We start from the raw sequence: 19,279 nt of genomic DNA, 5'->3' as shown, positions 1-19,279 counted from the left end.
AATAATAGATGACAGAGTTGTCTAAATGAAGTTAAAATCAGTGGAAGAAAGTAGAGATCTTGGGCTTCATGAAAAAACTTGGAGTAAAAGGACTCAACGGTAACCTGGAAATATTTTCTTTCTCTTCATCTAACAATATTATACTTATCCATGTGTTTTATTTATGAACCTATACTTTGAGGTAATCTTATTTGACCTCCTATGCTGTGCTTATCTTTGTAAATCTCATCTTATATACAAAATGCTCATGCATTATTAGAGTGCTGTTCTACAGTGAAATTTACAAGGGGATCAGGACAATGCTGGATCAATTAAATATTCAAATAGACATAACTGAATACTGACCCCTACCTCAAACCATACACAGTGCATTTCCACATGGATTCATGTTCTGAAGGTGAAGGGAACACAATAAAATATTCTCACACAGAAAGATTTCCTAACCAGGACAAAAAAGTAACAATTAAGAAGAAAAATTTAGTTAGTTTGTATCAAAAATGATGACTTCTGTGTTTCAAAATACACCATCCAAGAATTAAAATGCAAACCAAGAGTGGAGAAAAATATTTATCCCAACATATATGCAATAAAATACAATACATGTGATTAATGAATGTAATAAAAGAAAATGAACCCAATATAAAATTGGGAAAATATTTGAACAGCCGGCCACTGGGGCTGGAAGGTGGGGGCGGGCGCCTTGCTGAGGCGGACCCGGGGCACCACCACGCCGGGCGGCAAGCTGCTCCACTGCAGGCGCTTCAGGGGCAGGAGGCTGGCCTTCCGCGGGGCGGGGTCGCCAGAGCCCCAGGACCCTGGCAGCGGGGCAGGTGGGAGGCCGGCTCTTAGGGAGCCCTCCCGGGAGCCCGCGGCCTCTGGGCAGGGCAGCTTGTGCTGCTCTGCGCTCTCCCCTTCGCCCGCCTCCTGCGCCTGCCTCCCCACCCCCAGCCGCGCCGCCAGAATTTCCTGAGCCGCCAGGATTTTCTGCACCGCCAGCCGCCTCTTCCCCACGCACAGGGAGCTCTGGGGGCACACGGTCTGGCACGCGAGGGCCACGGCGGGGCTGTTAGAGGCTGGTGGTCATCCTGACCATGTGGTCCAGGGCGCCCCGGTCCTCCGGGCCACGCACGGAGCGCGGCGTCAGCGTGGACAGCTCGCAGTCCCTGAGCCTCTGCAGGCAGTCCTTGGAGCCCTCGGGCTTCCGCACCCTCTCGTGGAGCGGAGGCAGCTCAAGCTGGTACTTTTTCCCCAGCCGCTCCTGGCAGGGGCGCTCCAGGAGCCTCTGCGTGAGACGGACGTGTAAGTGGCCACTCCTCTGGCGACATCCAACGGCGGGGGCCCTCGCGTGGACACCCGCCCCTGCTAGCTCAGGGCTCGGATGCGATCGGTTCGACCCTGCATGGCGGCTTTCAACCCGAACGCGTCCATCCTTCAAGGCCAAGACCCAGGACATAGTTCAGCAAGTAGTTGGTGATGATAGCGTGCCCTGACTGGGCCAGAACAGCCTCTTTAGTAAAACAGCGCAGGAAAGTCATGAAACAGATGCTCAGCTCCTTTCTTCATTTTCACTTTAATTCCGTGATGCCTCTGTGTCCATCTGACGACATCTCTCCTGGGGTCTGGGACTCTGCTGGTCTTCAATGCCTACTGAGAAGGGTTCCTGGCCATCATCAGGCATGAAAACCTCAAAGCCCTCCTTCCTCAACGTGGGATCCCTGGGCCAGCGGCATCAGCCTCACCAGGAAACCTGTTCTTCTGCTCATTCTTGGGCCCCACCCCAGGCCTATTCAAAGAAAGACTCCAGGGCAGGGCTTGGCAGCCTGTGTTTCCACCAGATCTGTGTTAAAGCTCAAATGAACCGGCCCAGGTGATGCTGACGCAGGAAGCGCAAGGCTGAGAGCCAGTGTCTAAGGCAACTGTGCCCATGGGGCCAGGGGCAGCTCCTGCCTGTGCAGCTATGATTAGGGTTGCGTTCCCCTCCCTGTCCTGCCAGTTGACTTCAATGTGGGGGCACTCAGCTAAGGCCACCACGGTATAGCCACAAAGCCGTGGTAGCAGGCGACATTAAGGCCGGTCTAGCCATTGTGGTCAGTCCCCTGCGCCTTCTCAACGCTCACCCCCCGCCGCACCAACCTCTGCAGCAGCCCCACGCCTCCAGGACACCCTCCTCCAGGACGCCCTCCTCCAGGAGGCTCTCCACGCCCTCGACGCCCTCCTCCAGGACGCCCTCCTCCAGGACGCCCTCCTCCAGGACGCCCTCCTCCAGGACGAACCTCCTCCAGGACGCTCTCCACGCCCTCGACGCCGTGCTCCTCCTCCTCCTGGAAAGGGTAGAAAGAGTCGTCCCAGGCGATGCTGCGGGTGTCGGGCAGACTGGAGAAGTCCTGGAACTCTTTGTAGTCAGCGCGGTCCTCCTCGACCTGTGTGCCTAGGAGTGGGGACGGCGGTGGCGGGGTCATGCAGCGCGCCCCGCCACCCTGCGGCTGGGTCCCAGCCAGCAGCACCACGCCGGCGGCCGGAGGCGTGGGCGGGAGGCCGAGGCTCTGTCCCGGAAAGCCTGGTGCGCGCCAAGGTCCCTGCTTCTTGCTTCTGAGTCCCCAGGGAAGCCCTAGCTCCCGCCCCCAGCCCGGTGGAAACCTCCCTTCTTTTACATTATTAAGTTTGTTTTTATTTCAATTTTTTAGGACATTGATAAAATCACTTTCAGATTTTTGAGATTAAAAATTAAATAATTTTCAAGTTTACCCTTTTTAAAATTTTTCACTATTTTAATACTTTTATTTTTTGTATATTTTAATTATTGTAATTTATATCTTCAATTATTAGGGAAGAATTTTAGGAAAGTCTTTTCACATAATAAAGTCTAAGTAATTAACTATTATTTATTCTCTCCTCTATCTCAAATACGTACTTTAAACTTTTAGAACACTTTATGTTTTGAGACTCTTGTTACTTATGTGACATTTTAACTATTATTCTTCACTCTTCTAGCGAATTTTTAATGTCATTCAAAGGGTACATCTTTCTATAGTGAGAATTAAACATAGTTCTCAAAAATATTCTCAAGTATTAGGAATTTCATCTTCCAATGGCATGTTAAGTATGTTCTCCTTCCCTTCTAATGCATATTCCCCACACCCCGCCCCCTGCTAATTTTGTATTTTAAGTACAGACAAAGTTTTACCGTGTTGAACAGGCCAGTCTTGAACTCTTGACCTCAAGTGAGCCACCTGCCTAGGCCTCCCAAAATGCTGGGATTACAAAAACAGCAACTACATGCTGGAATGATGACTGGGAACTTGTCTAGAGTCTCCATTGATTATCTTCCTCATAACAAGGCAGAAAGCCTTCCTCAGAATTATCTGGACTGACATTACTCATTGTCCAGACCTGTTAACAGACTCCTGGAACCAGAGCTGTGAGTCTCAAATGTGCTCCTTCAATAATGCAGTAGAAGGCCTGAGTTTCCACATAGTGGTATCCTTGAATGCCTGGAGACTTTTAAGGCATAAGAACGTACTGATCCTATGAACTGTATGTTTTGTAAAATCTCAGGTTATGTGAGGTGTTTGGACAAATTAAGTTTCAGGGTGATATCCACTATTGAGACAGAAAATTAGTCTAAAGAATTAAGACCTCAAAGTCCAGAATGAGAAAAATTGTTTTGCTTAGAGCCTCCTTATAATTGTCTTACTTGTTTTATAGATGTAAGCACTAGAGGACAAGCTCTACCTGATATAACTGGCCTAGACATATGCAGATTCATTAATTGTAGAAGAAAGAATTATACCTTTCAGGTAAAATGGCTACAAAAAATAATTAGTTGCTGTTTTTGAGACAAGTTCTCACTCTGTCACCCAGGCTGGAGTGCAATGGCACAATCAGAACTCACTGCAGTTTTTTATAGTCCTGGACTCAAGCAATCCTCCCAACTCAGCCCCTGAGAAGCTGGGACAACAGGTGCACACCACCGCTCAAGGCTAATTTTCTGTTTATTTTTTGGTAGAGATAAGGTCTTACTATATTGCCCAGGCTGATCTCAAACTCCTGGCCTCCAGTGATTTTTCTGCCTTGGCTTGCCAAAGCACTGGGATTGTAAGTATGGCCACTGTAACCAGCTTTAGATCAATTTTATTTAATACAGATAGCTTCCCAATTAAAAATATTTTATTAGAATTCTCTTAATTCAGCAAAGCAATGTAATTACTGACCCAGTCTTCACTTATTTTCAGCTTACATGCAGGAACAAAATTACCTTTATTTTTCAATTTGTTTTATTTTATATTTTCAAGGTGCACAATATGTTGTTTTGAGATACATGTGCATAAGGAAATGATTACTATAATGAAGAAAATTAACAAATCGATCATATCACTTAGCTCTGCTTCTTTTTGATGATAAGAACATCAAAAATCTAGTCCCTCAGAATATTTCCCAAAAACAATACAAGATTATCTATTATACCTACAGGTTGTACATCAGATTCATTTATTCTACATTACTGCACCTTTACAACTTTTGCCCTTCATTTACCTATTTTCTTCCCACCAATGTAACCACCTTTTTTAATGTATTAAACTTATAAAAATAGATTTCAAATATGAGTGGGACCGTGAAGTATTTTTCTCTGTGTGTCTGTCTTATTTCACTTAGGAAACCTCCCATTTACATGTCTCCTAAATTTAGTAGAGAAATAAAGTGCTAGTCAAGAATGTGTCTCCGTTTTGTTAGATTAATTTTTTTCCAAGTTATCCTCTTTATCAATTTTTACTTTTTCTATTATAGAAGAGTGAACATTCTTGTATTAAAAAAAACTGTAACCAGGCTATTGATAAATAACTTCCTTTAGGGATAAAAATCTCAGGAAGTTCAAGATTTATGTATTAATGATTGACGATGTTCTTAGTGGTCTCTCTGATTTATTTCAATTGTAAGTAATTCTTGGTGATATTCTAACATAAATTCTGACAGGTGAAGAGAATAAATAAAGTAAGTATCTCTAGGAGAATCAATACAATAAGATTATCTTGGTTAAATGGCTAAGAAAATATGGTAAATAGACACAAAAACTGTTTCATCTTCCAAAATCAGAGTCAAATACTAAGTGATCGTAAAGTAGCTAATTCTGTCTTTCTGCCAAAGTGAATCTGAGCTAAATTAGAAGAATGTTAGGAATAATTTTTCCTTGAAATCTAGCAACAAATAATGTAATAAATTATGAGGCTTTGACTGTTGCATAGAGTTTTAGCATCAACAGAAAAGCTCACAAAACATAGGAGAAAATCAAAAAGGAGTGCTGGGTTGGAGCCCTAAGGTGAGTAATTTTGTCATCTCAGATCACTTGGAAAAAAGCAGCGAGTCCAAAAGAAGCTGGTGATAAGCTTTCTGTCTGCTAACCCCTAATGTTCTGCATGAAATATGTGGAGGCAGAAGAGAGACAGTTTATTATAGTCTACATGGTATAGAGTGAAGGAATAAGAGAATATTTCTGATAAGTATTTTCAAAATTTGGAGAATCATTCCTATCCAAATCATTCATTTAAGGGACTAAAATACAAATAAGATGTTTCTTGCCACATAACCCTCAGCTAGCCAGGCTCTAAAAAGGACAACACTGGACACCTCGACAGTGGTAAAAAGCAGGGTTTACTCACTCTTGAATAACTAAGAACTGGTGCTAACCTTAGGCAGCAGCTTATCTATTTGGTTGAGGTTCAGCTTTGTTTCATTGAACAAATCTCTTGGGTTATTTTCAGTTGTGCCAGTCATTTAATTTGTTTTCTGAATCAAATGATAAGAATAAATATGGTTTAGAGTGTAAACAGCATTCCCAGATACATTACAACTTGGTGTCCCATCTGCCTAATTTTGTAGCTATAGGACGGGAATAAAAGCATTGTGAGGAACACCAGGTGCTTTCCTTAAAGCCAAATACTCTTGTCCCTCCTACTTTTCTTCCGGCTTTCCTGCTGCATGGGACATGGCAATAAATGGCAGTTTCCTGCACACAGAGGTAAAATTCACTTGTTGAAGATGTCAGTCTTCTTCTTGACCAACTCCTATATTGGTACAGACATGTGAGAGAAATGCACCTTCTGAATCATTTCAAATTCGTGGTCTTTGTTAGAGCACATAAGCCGGTGCCCTAGGAGATGTAGCTATTACATTCTATTATAGAATTTTCCATTCTCTATCATCTGGATTCTTATTTAAAATGTAACCAAAGTTTGTTCTTTCTACTGCATAAGAAGGTTTATACCACTTTATGCTTAGCAAGTAATTAAATTTATATGTCAGTTTAAATAAGGACAGCCTCCATTATTCTAAGTCCTGTTCCTGTTCCCCATCATCTTATATAGGAACCTTCCTCTTTCGATAGTTTATATGAAAAAACCTAAGACAATTGAAATCAACCCTGTAAAAATTATGCTACAATTATTTTAAACCCTAACATAATAGTGTTATCTTTGATATGAATCTGAAAATCAATTTATTTCTTATCTTTTGATAGATATTCATTAGTATGTTCTGTCCTATTTTGTTACTTATATTTTGGAAAAGTTTCTTAATGTTAGAATAGTATTTATACATATTAACTCCTCTACTTGTCCATTTACTCATCTTATTTACTGTGTAATCCATTATAAAAATTGCATTGAATAATTGTAATATATTAGCAAAGAAGACAAATACTGCCATTGCCCCCTTGGAATTTTCAATCTGGTAGTAATAAGTATAAGAGTTTTCTCAGTATTATAACCTGATATAATATATTCAGAGAAGATGTAATAGCAGAGCAACCCAGCACTGAAAAACTGTTGTATGAACTGAAATGTGATTAATAACTAGAATGTTGAGAAATAATAAAGTCTGTGAGGTCAACTTAACTTGCTCAGACTTAAAAAGAAAATAAGCACTCTTTTTATTCTTTGTAAGATAAGATATCCACCACTTCATTATTCTACCCCAGCCCGGTTCAAATATACAACTAAGACAAATGATTTACAGTGTGTACAAACTGAAAACATACTCTCTGAAAAAGAAATCAGATTAAAAAAAGAACTTACATTGTATGATTTTATTTAACTGAATGCAAAAACATAAAAAGTAGATTAAGTGCTGTCAAGGAATGGGGGAGGGTGAAAGGAGAATTAATGTTAATGTGTATTGGGATTCTTCTGGAAGTGATAAAAGCGCACAGGCAGTAGAGAGCTCTGATGGCTGCTCAAGTGTGATATACTAACAATCTCTGAATTAAATACATTAGAACATGACTTTCACAGTAAATGAATGAATCTCAACAAAACTAGTACAAAAAAAACCATTATTGAAGTTCTAGTAAAGATTCCACAACAACTTATTAATTAAAATAATTTAATTAACAAAAGTACACATTCAAGGTGGTTATCCCATTTATAACCATATAGTAATTACATTCCATGAAGTTACAATGAGCTCACAGGCTCTCACACATAGTGTCTTAGGACAGCATTTGCGTTATATGTGGGAGGTCACAATAAATCATCATGAAACCAACTTTTCATGTACAACCAAAGCAAAAGAAAGGCCTCAGAGGGGACGAGAAGGAGGAAGGAGGAAAACCATAGATAAGAGAACCTTTAGAAACATCAAAAAAACTCACAGATCCATTATCATAATCCAGAAACACCCCAACCCGACCCAGAGGCCTTTGCACATACTGAATTAAAGGTGGAGAGTTGGTGGAGAGACTATAGTGATTGCTCGTTTTTGAGGAAATTAAAAAAAATCTTTCATCAGAATCAATAACGAAATTGGCATCTGCAGTCCTGGAATCTCGACAGACTCCCAGAATCCAGTTGGAGGAGAGGGTCACATCCACCTCCCAGTAATGCTTGCCAGAGGTGAATGCTTGCGCTCCCCACACAGCAAAGCTGTCCACTCCCTGGGGATCCGTGGGAGCACTGAGATGGTCATCTCCAAATATCACATATCTCACATCCTCAGAAAGGCTTATATAACAAGGAATCATTTCTGTGCTCAGAGCATTATCCACTGACAAGGAAAAAATATTATATTAGTGAGTGTTATGAGGGACAGAGGCTCTGAGGCCCAATTATTCACTTCATTTGCTCTTCTTGCAAGAAAATACAGAAAAAAGGAAGCCAAGAGGGTTCAGCCCCATGCATCCATGAAGATGAAATGTTATTACACCTCTACAGCACATACAATTATGTATTATTCCTTAAGTAATAGAGAAAAAATGTGACCGTATCAGTGGGGAAATAATGATTTAATGTCTACATCTGCATAGTTTGTTTCAGAACATATCTAAAATTTTTTTTTCTTCAATAGAAAACTCTTCTTGTATTATTTGTCTTTAAGATCATCAACAGGTAGACATCAATTTGCTGTGATGTGATTATTTATTGGAATGTAAGTTATGCCTGTTACAGTCTCAAACATCAAAAATTTGGTAGAAATTAACACATGTAAAATTTATAAGTTTCTGAAAAGAATACTCTGGCTTTACATTATCTGTTTAGCTCCTGATTCAATCTAGTCTGGGTTCCTGCCCTCTGCTACCTAGACCTGCTCTCTAGAATGGGCCTAACATGGTTAAGCCATGTTCACAGATCCCTCACCTTTCACTTGTTACGAGATGTATCTGATGGCATTAGAATTGTCCTGATTATGGATATTTTAGCCATTTTCTTTTGTTGATCAAAATGTTCTGATTTTGTAAATAATAAAGGTTACTTGTAGAATGCATGTAAATGCACATAGAATAGAAATAATTAAAAACCATTATGCCAAATCTAAGCCTTCAAAATTGAATTAAATTGAATAAACATGAAATACTGATGCCGCCATGAGAACTAGTGTCTTCATAACTACATGATCTGAATATTTTGTCCTCTTATTCTGCAGATAAAGTATGTATCTTGCTTTACATTTTCATCAAACTGTAAGTCAGGAAATTGAGTTTTGATCATTGTAATATTACTATGAAGGTAGAGAAGATGCACATGTTTTGGAAAACTATGTATTACCTACATGTCAAAACTAATACAACTTAAATGGGAAAAGCCTCAACCAAGGGACCCAATAAGGAAATAATTTGAGGCTGGACTGCCAAGCAGCTGGCTCTTACCTCTGAAGTTGTTGAGCACGTCTAGGACTCCAGTTATGCACCATGAAGTGAGCTCCGGGTTCACTGGCTGGGGCTTTTGCATCTGTGCCAGATCAGTTCTGCAAAAAAAATGGCCTCAGTTATATTTCCAGGCCCAGAGCTAATCACACGGTCATACAAAGATATCACATTTTCATATAAGATGTTTCCTCAGAATTCTGCCAGTTTTGGTTAACTGGGTGTACATTTTATTCCACACTCTAGGGGCAATAAGGATGTTACTTTTTCTAAACTTTACTTCCTTAAAAACCCAATTTCCCCAGATACATTATTCTCAGACATTATACAACTTCTAAAGTCATTAAAAGTCATTGCCTCCCTCTGCCCATCACACCCCTTGAGGGTATGCAGAAATCCTGGAAATATTTCAGAGAGCAGAAAACTCAGACAAAAACCTTTGGGACCTCAGCCTGCAGTTATCACTAGTGCTAGTCAGTGTCTAACAGAGAATGTTCACTGGGACAAAAGGCTTTAATCTTTTGTGCAAAACAAAGGAGTCTAATTCCAGCCTGAGAACCCTGCTGCTGAGGGGCCCGAGGCAACCATTTTCCTGAGGTCTTTCCTAGAACTGGGTGTGTGGTGATGGAGCAGGCCCGGGTCATTGATGCTTTTAGGAACAAAACATCCCTCCTCAGCCCATCCTTAGGGAATCTCTCTCCTCCCTCTCTCTCTTTTTTTTTTAACCTCCCACCCCTCTAGAGTAGAAGATGCCTCTATGATTCCTCAGAGTAATTTTGTATTAAGATCTGTGGGGTATTGATTTGCATTTCTTTGTAGGGACATGGATGAAATTGGAAACCATCATTCTCAGTAAACTATCGCAAGAACAAAAAACCAAACACTGCATATTCTCACTCATAGGTGGGAATTGAACAATGAGATCACATGGACACAGGAAGGGGAATATCACACTCTGGGGACTGTGGTGGGGTGGGAGGAGGGGGGAGGGATACCATTGGGAGATATACCTAATGCTAGATGACGAGTTAGTGGGTGCAGCGCACCAGCATGGCACATGTATACATATGTAACTAACCTGCACAATGTGCACATGTACCCTAAAGCTTAAAGTATAATAAATAAATAAATAAATAAACAAACAAACAAACAAAAAAACAAAAAAACCCACAAAAATAAAAACAAACAAAAAAAGATCTGTGGGGTATGGTTGGTCAGGATGGATGGATTGGGAAGAACAAACTTCCGAATGGCAAATTGTTTTTATGTATATTTTAATTCATACAAATTTTAAGATGAAAACCTTCCAGACCAAAGAGAAGAAGACCTCAGGCCCTCTTTTGAAACAAAATTGGAAATAGCCACCGATAACGATGTTAGTACTCAAAATGTATGCATCCCCTTCATTCACAAGAGAACAAACTTTTCAGAAATAGCATTTTTTTAGTGTAAACTCACCTTGCTGATACATTTCTCACATCCTGCAAAAAAAAAAAGATAATGTTAATTATGAGAGATTTTTCCTTCTGCATCTTTTCTCATGCTCTTGTTTCTTTCTGTTTTAATAATGTATATCTTTTTATTTCCTGCTAAGGAATCATTCAAGACTACATTAATAACAGAACCTCAACTAAACAATAAAAAGCTTCATCAGTGGGCATTAAGAAGAAAGGAGCTCAGCAAGAGACAGTGGAGTAAAGCAAAGATATCGAGGTTTCCAGTGTCATTAATTTCCTAATCTTACTTCCAAGGAAAGGTCTGACCACACATGACAATGATTAAAACAAAACAGAGAACCATATGAGAAACAGAGTACATGGACATTGATGAGCAGCTTTGACAAACCTTGCCCAGGCAAGGGGAAACCCCTCAATGTCTTCAGCAAATCACTGCTGTGTGGGACATCAGAGAGAGAAGGAACTAGGGCATATAAATGGAGTATTATTAACCTTCCCCTGGCCTAGAGTTCTAACGATTTTAGATGATCTCTCTGTGTGGATAGTACTCCAAATTATACTGAAGAGAACTTTGTTATATGTTATCTGCTAAAATGGCAAAAATTTCCCAAAGATTAACAAAGTATGCAGTAATACATGAATGGAGAAATGTAATGGTGGAAGTCAGACAGCATGTGTCACTTAGCTTAGAGCAGTGACATATGCAGGTGATATTTGCATGTCCTGGCAGCATTGTCCAGCAAAGGCTTCCTGTCTCTGAGGATGGACCCTCCCTCCTCACCTGGAGCAGCTCCACGTCAGGCATGTGGCATGTCTCCCACAGCTCTCTGTACGTGTCTTTCATCCTTTCTAAATGTTGGGTCATTCTCACTTGACTGTCTTGTAGTTGTTGGAAAAGCTCTTCTGCTTCTCTTTCCAGTGCCTGCAGATGCCGTTGTTCCTCCTCATCGAGAAATATAGGCATCTTTTGATATTGAATAGTGATTATCCTCTTCCTTACTGACACATAGTCCTGCAGAGACGTTTGGTTAAAAGGATTACATGTTCTCACTCTCAATAGAAAACTTCAAATAATTGTATGCTGGGTGTAATCAAGCAACTTATAAACTTTCTGCCTCACTCTTGCAAGGAGTCTTGAATATTTGCTATCTTCTTCTGTCCATCTTTTTCAATGTTCCTATTCTCTCTCCCTCTTCAAATCAAACCTACATAAAGACTCCTGGTTTCTGTCACTGTGATGCTTCTTCACAGTTGTTACTGAGTCAATTGTATCCTCTATTAATCTCTCTTTTAGGATTTTTCCATGTCTGCTTCGCCTGCATGTTAAAAAACATTTAGCCATACACCATATTATGCAGTTTTTTTTACTTTTACCATATTTTTACTCTATATACTATTCTATTTCTTTCGTCTTCCTCACACCCAATCTTAGTGAAATGTTGTCTCATCTAAAGTGTCTGAAAAGGTTTATACCAACCTTCAAATTTGAACTAGAATACACATCATGCCATTTATCCAATATACTAGAATTCATTTGGCTAGCTTGTGTGGGCTTCTCTGTTTGCAACTCGTATTATATCAATTGAAATCACTACATTTTCTTGGGATAAAATCACTATCTTTTAACGGGTAGTTTGAATTTAGCTAAAAAGAATAAGCTAACATTGTGTTTATTTGCATGAAAACAAAGAAAACATTTTCATTCTTACCTTTAACGAATGAAATGTGCTAGTTTCCTGATTTAGATTGTTTCGTGTCTCTTGATTGATTTTCCATAAATAGTCCATTTCCTTTATAAGTTTCTCCTGCAAAAGAAGCAAGAAGCTTAGCAATGATGAAGACAGTAGATTTCATCCCCTTTTCAATTAAAAAAAGGCTGTAATTGAAAGAAACATAAATTAAGTTAGAGTGAAGTGGTCAGATTTTTCCAAGTTAAACAAATATGATTCTAATAATTTGGATGTGAAAAGTGATAGAAACATAATAGAGAGTTTTAAGGGACCCTTCAGATAATATCATCAATTTTCTGAGAAACTGGCTTTTACATAACCTGACTTTGAAAAGTGTTCTTGGTGCTGGCCACCAGCTCCACAGCTCCATTCTATATGTTTGAACAATGTTTCTAAGGATACCTCCTTTAGTGAAGTCTCAACACAGCTGTGATTAGAGTGCCAAATTAGCCAGCAACATTGAAAGGACACATTTATGTGTTATGATTGACATGGAATAATCACCACCTCCACCATCTGCATTCTCATCACCATCATTATCACAGGCCCTCATCATTCTTATTTGGGATTCTGTATAATTCGAACTGCCTTAGAGGCATCACGTACCCTGCATTCCTCAGCAGCCCATCCTATTGGGCTGTGGCTGTGAGCCATGTGCTCTGGTGACTCAGAGCAGGGCCCACAGAGCAATCTCTTGTCAGCCTCACAGAAGAGCTCCTTAGTCTCCTCATGGAGCACACAGATATTGTCTGAGCTGTTGATGTTCTGAGGTCTGGTCTGTCTGGCTAGGGAAGCCAGCTTTTTGAGTACCACATTGGTGTTGAAGTTGGGCTTCTCTGAGATTTTTCTGCACGAAGGGCAGCGCATTGGTGCTCTGCCTTCTTCTGAGCAGAGGCAGAGGCAGGGCCTGCAAAAACTGTGCCCACAGTCAATGGTGACTGGGTCTATGAAGTAGTTCACGCAAATGCAGCAAATGAGCTCATTCTGGAAGACTTGCAGGTCGTCTGAATCCATGTTTCTGGAAATTAAAAAAAAAAAAAAAGTGAGAATTTCTTTCTCTTATTTTTATTTGCCCCGATGAAAAGGAAAAAAAGGCCGGTGGACAATTTTCCTTGTCAACTTGAGCTCTGTGCAGTATGTCTAATAAGTTAGCTCCAGCACAAACTGAGACATAGTAAATTCAAACATGCTGGATTTATAAAGTTTTCCCTCAATAGCCATTGAAGATTCGGTCAAGGACTCCCTGAGAACCAAGATCCTAAGATGTTCAAGTCTCTTATTAGTAAATGGTGTGAATTTGTATGTAACCTAAACCTATCCTCCTGAATACTTTATGTCTAGATTACTTTGAATGCCTAATACAATGTAAATGCTGTATAAATACTTGTAATGCCATACTGTTTAGGAACAGCAAGAAGATTAAAAATATGTACATGTTTGGCAGGGTGCGGTACTCATGCCTGTAATCCCAGCACTTCGGGAGGCCGAGGCGGGCAGATCACGAGGTCAGGAGATCGAGACCATCCTGGCTAACACGGTGAAACCCTCTTTCTACTAAAAATACAAAAAATTAGCAGGGCGTGGTGGCACGTGCCTGTAGTCCCAGCAATTCGGGAGGCTGAGGCAGGAGAATCACTTGAACCCAGGAGGTGGAGGTTGCAGTGAGCCGAGATCGCACCACTGCACTCCAGCATGGGTAATGGAGTGAGACTCTGTCTCAAAAAAAAAAAAAAAGTACATGTTCAGTACAGCTGCTTTTTTCTCCCGGTAAATATTTTTTATCTGAGATTAGTTGAATCCACGGGTATGAAACTTATGGATATGAACAACCGTGATACAAATGAGAAAATGAGACAACAGTCCTCACGGCATTTTTGTTAAACAAGCCGTGCTCTCAGTCATTCCCAGTTACCTAGACAAGCTTAAAGCCTGGGTGGAGGGTAAAAGCTGGGATGATTTCTGAGCCACTTATGTAAGCTAATTAACGAAGAAGCACATTCTGAATGTCATCCTGTCTCTGTCATTCTATCTCTCTCAATAATTCCATGATGATAATATACGAAAAACACTTAGTATCTATGGTATTATTCTATACTCCCTGCCTCCAAACTCACCTATGAAGTTTGCTCAGACAATTATAAATAAAGTAGCTTTTATCTAAGATTGAGTAATCAGAGTGGACTGTCAACTCCTAAAATTATCAATCATTAAATTTGTCCTTTTAACTTTAATATCAAAACTCTTCCTTTCAATACATTAAATGTAAATAATATCTATTATTTTTAATTAGGAAAGTTTTTTCCCATATTCAATTCTGATGATTAGAGAGAACACTTTCACATTCTGAAATAGCCAATATTTCAACTATAATTAACAAGAATTAATCAACAACTAATTATCTTCTAAAATAACAACAAAAAAAGTGAAGATATGTATTAGGTTTTCCACTCTACACTAGAAAATCCAGAAATGCAGTTAATGGAAGCATGGCCACCAATTCACCTTTCCCCTTAGTGACTTGGAAGTTGCAGCTTCTTGGGAGCCCTTGCCAGTTGGTCAGATCTATTGATCTATTTTCTTTCTTTCTTTTTCTTTTCTTTTCTTTTCTTTTTTTTTTTTTTTTTTTTGTTGCTGTTGTTGAGATGCAGTCTCACTCTGTTACGCAGGCTGGAGTGCAGTGGCGCGATCTCAGCTTACTGCAAGCTCCACCTCCCAGGTTCAAGCAATTCTCCTGCCGCAGCCTCCCGAGTAGCTGGTATTACAGGTGCCCACCACCACACCAGGATGATTTTTTTGGATTTTTAGTAGAGACCGGGTTTCACCATGTTGGCCAGGCTGGTGTCTAACTCTAGACCTCAAGCGATCTACCTGCCTTGGCCTCTCAAATTGCTAGGCTGCAAACATGAGCCATCATGACCAGCCGATTAAATCTGTTTTCAACAGCTTGCAAATCTAGTCTGCAAACTGCAAATTTTGAAGACACAGCAAATAAGACCTTTGCAACAGGAATTTTCAAAGTAATTCAACATTTTTAACGTTCGCTTTGGCGTACATTATAACCACTACTACATGCCCACATTCTGGTGAACATTTTAGGTATTTTATGGGTTCTATCATTGCATGAAACTATGGAAATATATCTTTTCACACTTAAGAAAAATCTAACAAAACAGAAAACAGTCACATAAAAAGAATCAAATAGCAATGGAACACAAACCATATCTTACAAATTGAAGATACTTTATATTGATTTTCTGTAAAATCACTAAGACAGTTATTTGTTTGCTTAGAAAAGACCCAAGCATGCTGCCAGGTAAATTTAAAGTATGTTTAAGAGTAAAATTGAGCATGACGGGTTTACTGCACACTTTATACTCACAAGCCTACTATGAATGGTCTCAGTGTAGAAGCTCTGTAGATATCCAGATTAGAAGTCACTCCTGGCTCTTCAAAGCCCAGCAGCCACAAATCCAGTGGGTCCTCACTGAAGGAGAGAGAAATCTCTGGACAAGCATCCTTTTAAAGTGTATGGGCCCAGGAAAGACCACACCCACTTCCTGAGGTTGATTAGATTTCGTAGAAAGGGGTAAATTGGCTGATTAGGTTTATAAAGTATTGAAAACCAGACTTGAGGGCTCAAAGCTCAATAGACAAGTTTGGAATGAGATGCAAGAAAGTTGACCTAACACAGTCTATTCAAAGAAATATTTTAAGTATAACAATTATTTCACTAAATATTATCACATGCTATTTTTTTTTTTTTTTTGAGACGATATCTCGCTCTGTCGCCAAGGCTGGAGTGCAATGGCTCGGTCTCAGCTCACTGCAACCTCTGCCTCTCGAGTTCAAGCGATTCTCCTGCCTCAGCCTCCCAAGTAGCTGGGATTACAGTCGCCCGCCACTACCCCCAACTAATTTTTGTATTTTTAGTAGAGATGGGGTTTCACCATGTTGCTCAAGCTGGTCTCAAACTCCTGATGTCAGGTAATCTGCCCACCTTGGCCTCCCAAAGTGCTGGGATTACAAGCGTGAGCCACTGCACCGGGCCACATGCTAACTTTAAAATTTTGTTTCTCACTCTGCTTTAAAATTATAATTGCTTAAGTGCCTAGCCGTTATTTGTCTGAATATGTTCAAAGATAAAACATTAACTGAGATTACCAACATATCTGTGCTGTGTAACTCTCTTGTTTAAAAAAGTACAACAAGGAACTCAATTGTGTTTCACATAATTGTATATATAATGGTTGATATAATTAGCTGTATCGGCCTATTTTTCTTATTTTTACTATTTTATGACTATTTCCTAATAATGGATTTATGTGAAAATAAAATCTGTTTTTTATTTATCCACCCTTTTGAATAATTTTAAAACTGAAACTTTACATATATATGTACATAACTATCTATAACAATGTTATGTATTCATATTTTTAAAATTATATAATAATTATTTACACAATAATAATAATTATTATTACTTTTTTTTTGACATGCAGTCTCCCTCTGTCACCCAGGCTGGAGTGCAATGGCACGATCTCGGCTCACTGCAACCTCTGCCTCCCAGGTTCAAGTGATTCTCCTGCCTCAGCCTCCCGAGTAGCTGGGATTACAGGTGTCTGCCACTGTGACCGGCTAATTTTGGTATTTTTAGTAGAGATAAGGTTTCACCAAGTTGGCCAGGCTGGTCTCGAACTCCTGACCTCAGGTGATCCACCCGTCTTGGCCTCCCAAAGTGCTGGGATTACAGGAATGAGCCATGGCACCTGGCTGCTATTTACACAATAATTATGTGCATAATTATCTTTAATGGTGCCTGAAAGTTATTTTTAAGATGGTTGCCATACTAACAGATTTTGTTGTCGTTTACCATGATTTAATAAATCACCAATGTTTACACATAGTTGTATTCATAAATTATCTAATGTTTGGGGAGTTAGATCATTTCTGTAAACTTAAAATTAACAAACCTTGCTAGAAGTTGAAAAAGTAAAAATCTATATAAAGTCACCATTTACATATTAATAGACATTTAAAAAATTATAAAATTCATAAAAGCCAGCATATCCTAGAAAAAGATGAAGTGGCTGTCTTTTTAATCAGTCCATGGCATTGCAAATTAGTATGTTTTCTGAAGTGTCATTTGATCAGCATTATGCTTCAAAAAATATATCCAATAAAGTTAAGAAAAGGTAATCATAGATATATATACGCAGACTTTTCCACAAATGTTGTTCTTTGAAAACAGATTCAAACACTTCTTAAAATGTTGCATATTATCTACTAAGTGTAGAGAAGAAAGACTTTCTGGTATTCTCACTTCTCAGTAAAAATTCAATTCTACATTTTGTAGATTGCCCTGTATTAGACAGAAATAAACAATAAGCAACTTATGAGATGTATATAAAAGAATAAAAAATAGTTGCAAATTTTAGTGCTGGAAGCTGAAAAAGTTATCTGTTTTACTACAACTGTGTTATCATGCAGGATAGGTAAGAGAGAAAAAGTAGTATTTCCTTACCTAACTAAAAAATACTCTGTCATTCAAGTGAAAATATCAGACATTTATTGATTACCAATTCTATGCTAAAAACTGTTCTAAGTGCTTCACATGTTCTAGCTTACTTAATTGTTACAGCAACCCCATAAGATAAATAATATTTTATACTCATTTAAAGATTAAGAAACGTAAGAACAGGAAACTTTAACAATTTGCCCATAGGCATACTCTAATTGTAGGAGAACTAGGGTTTGAAACCAGGCAGTCTGTCTCTGAAAACTGTCTTCCTTTCAGTGACATTAAATATGTTGCCAAAGTATGTTCCTAAGCCACCAAATCACATGCAATATTTTGGGGGGATGCTTCTTGCATGCTGGCCGAATTGATTGAAAGTTGACAAAGCTTTCAAGTATTGTGCAGGTTTTGGTCCACTTTTTTGAATAGTAATATGTACACTGTCCTACATCTACCATACTGTCCAACTCTCTATCAATGACATCACAAAAAGCCTGTGAGCATGCTCAGCCAAACCCCATAACAAAGGCATTGTGGAAATCCTAGTGTGCAGCGCAGCTCTTCTTTCCAAAGCACAGAATGTCTCAGAGGGTCTCTTATGTGCGCTACTCTGATTACTCACAGAACAAGTGTCTGCTATGGACTCTCCTTACTGGTAGAGATTGGAGCCAAAATTGTAACAAACCTGCACGTTCTGCACATGTATCCCAAAAGTTAAAGTAAAATTTTAAAAAAAAGTGTAAAAAAAAACCAAGACTAAGTCCTTAAGGAGCTCATGGTCTAGTAGTTGATACAAAGGAAGGGACAGTCATCCTAAAAGTCTTCCTAAAAGGAATGACACCTAAGCTGAAACCCAAAGGATGCGGGTAGTCTTATCTTTTCTGATAGTAAAGTCTAAGTGACAGCAGTTGTCATGAGAAAAGATTTTGGGGCCTGGCATGGTGGCTCATGCCTGTAATCCCAGCACTTTGGGAGGCCTAGGTGGCTTGACCAGTCAAGATGAGAAGTTCGACACCAGGCTAGGCAACATGGTGAAACTCCATCTCCACAGAAAATACAAAAATTAGACAGGCATGAGGGTGCACGCCTGTAATCTCAGCTAAGTCTTAGGCTGGACGATTGCCTGAGCCCAGGAGGCAGAGGTTGCATTGAGCAGGGATTGTGCCACTGACTCTAGTCTGGGTGACAGAGTGAGACCCTGTCTCACACACACACACAAAATATTAGTTCTGTTCTCTTCCTGGGTTGATATCCTTCTATTCTATCTAGGCCAGAATGCTTTCTGAAATGGAAATGTGCCTATATCCCTACCTGCTTTACCTTATTATGGGATTTTGGTAAACTCCAAGAAAGTAGTTACACTCCTCTCGATGTCTTCCAAAACGTACTTGATGTATTTGGTGCTCAATGTATGAATTGTTCTTCCCACAAATGCCCTGGTTTCTAG

The 19,279-nt window shown here is 39.6% G+C and overlaps 1 protein-coding gene and 1 pseudogene across 1 annotated transcript; both read right to left on the bottom strand.

Moving 5' to 3' along the window:
• Positions 1–352: 352 nt before the first annotated feature.
• LOC115932793 (ankyrin repeat domain-containing protein 33B-like) lies at positions 353–5,975 on the bottom strand (annotated as a pseudogene).
• A 1,565-nt stretch (positions 5,976–7,540) lies between these two features.
• LOC101151746 (putative tripartite motif-containing protein 64B) lies at positions 7,541–13,331 on the bottom strand. Its single transcript, XM_031006354.3, has 6 exons — positions 12,924–13,331; positions 12,297–12,392; positions 11,369–11,599; positions 10,589–10,611; positions 9,134–9,231; positions 7,541–8,034 (listed from the first exon to the last, which is right to left on the bottom strand). The coding sequence occupies exons 1-6, from the start codon at positions 13,329–13,331 to the stop codon at positions 7,541–7,543; spliced, it is 1,350 nt and encodes a 449-aa protein (XP_030862214.2).
• Positions 13,332–19,279: the final 5,948 nt, after the last annotated feature.

Source organism: Gorilla gorilla, chromosome 9 (genome assembly GCF_029281585.2).
Source record: "Gorilla gorilla gorilla isolate KB3781 chromosome 9, NHGRI_mGorGor1-v2.1_pri, whole genome shotgun sequence".
Taxonomy (NCBI): Eukaryota; Metazoa; Chordata; class Mammalia; order Primates; family Hominidae; genus Gorilla; species Gorilla gorilla.
This window is presented reverse-complemented; position numbering and strand designations above follow the sequence as displayed.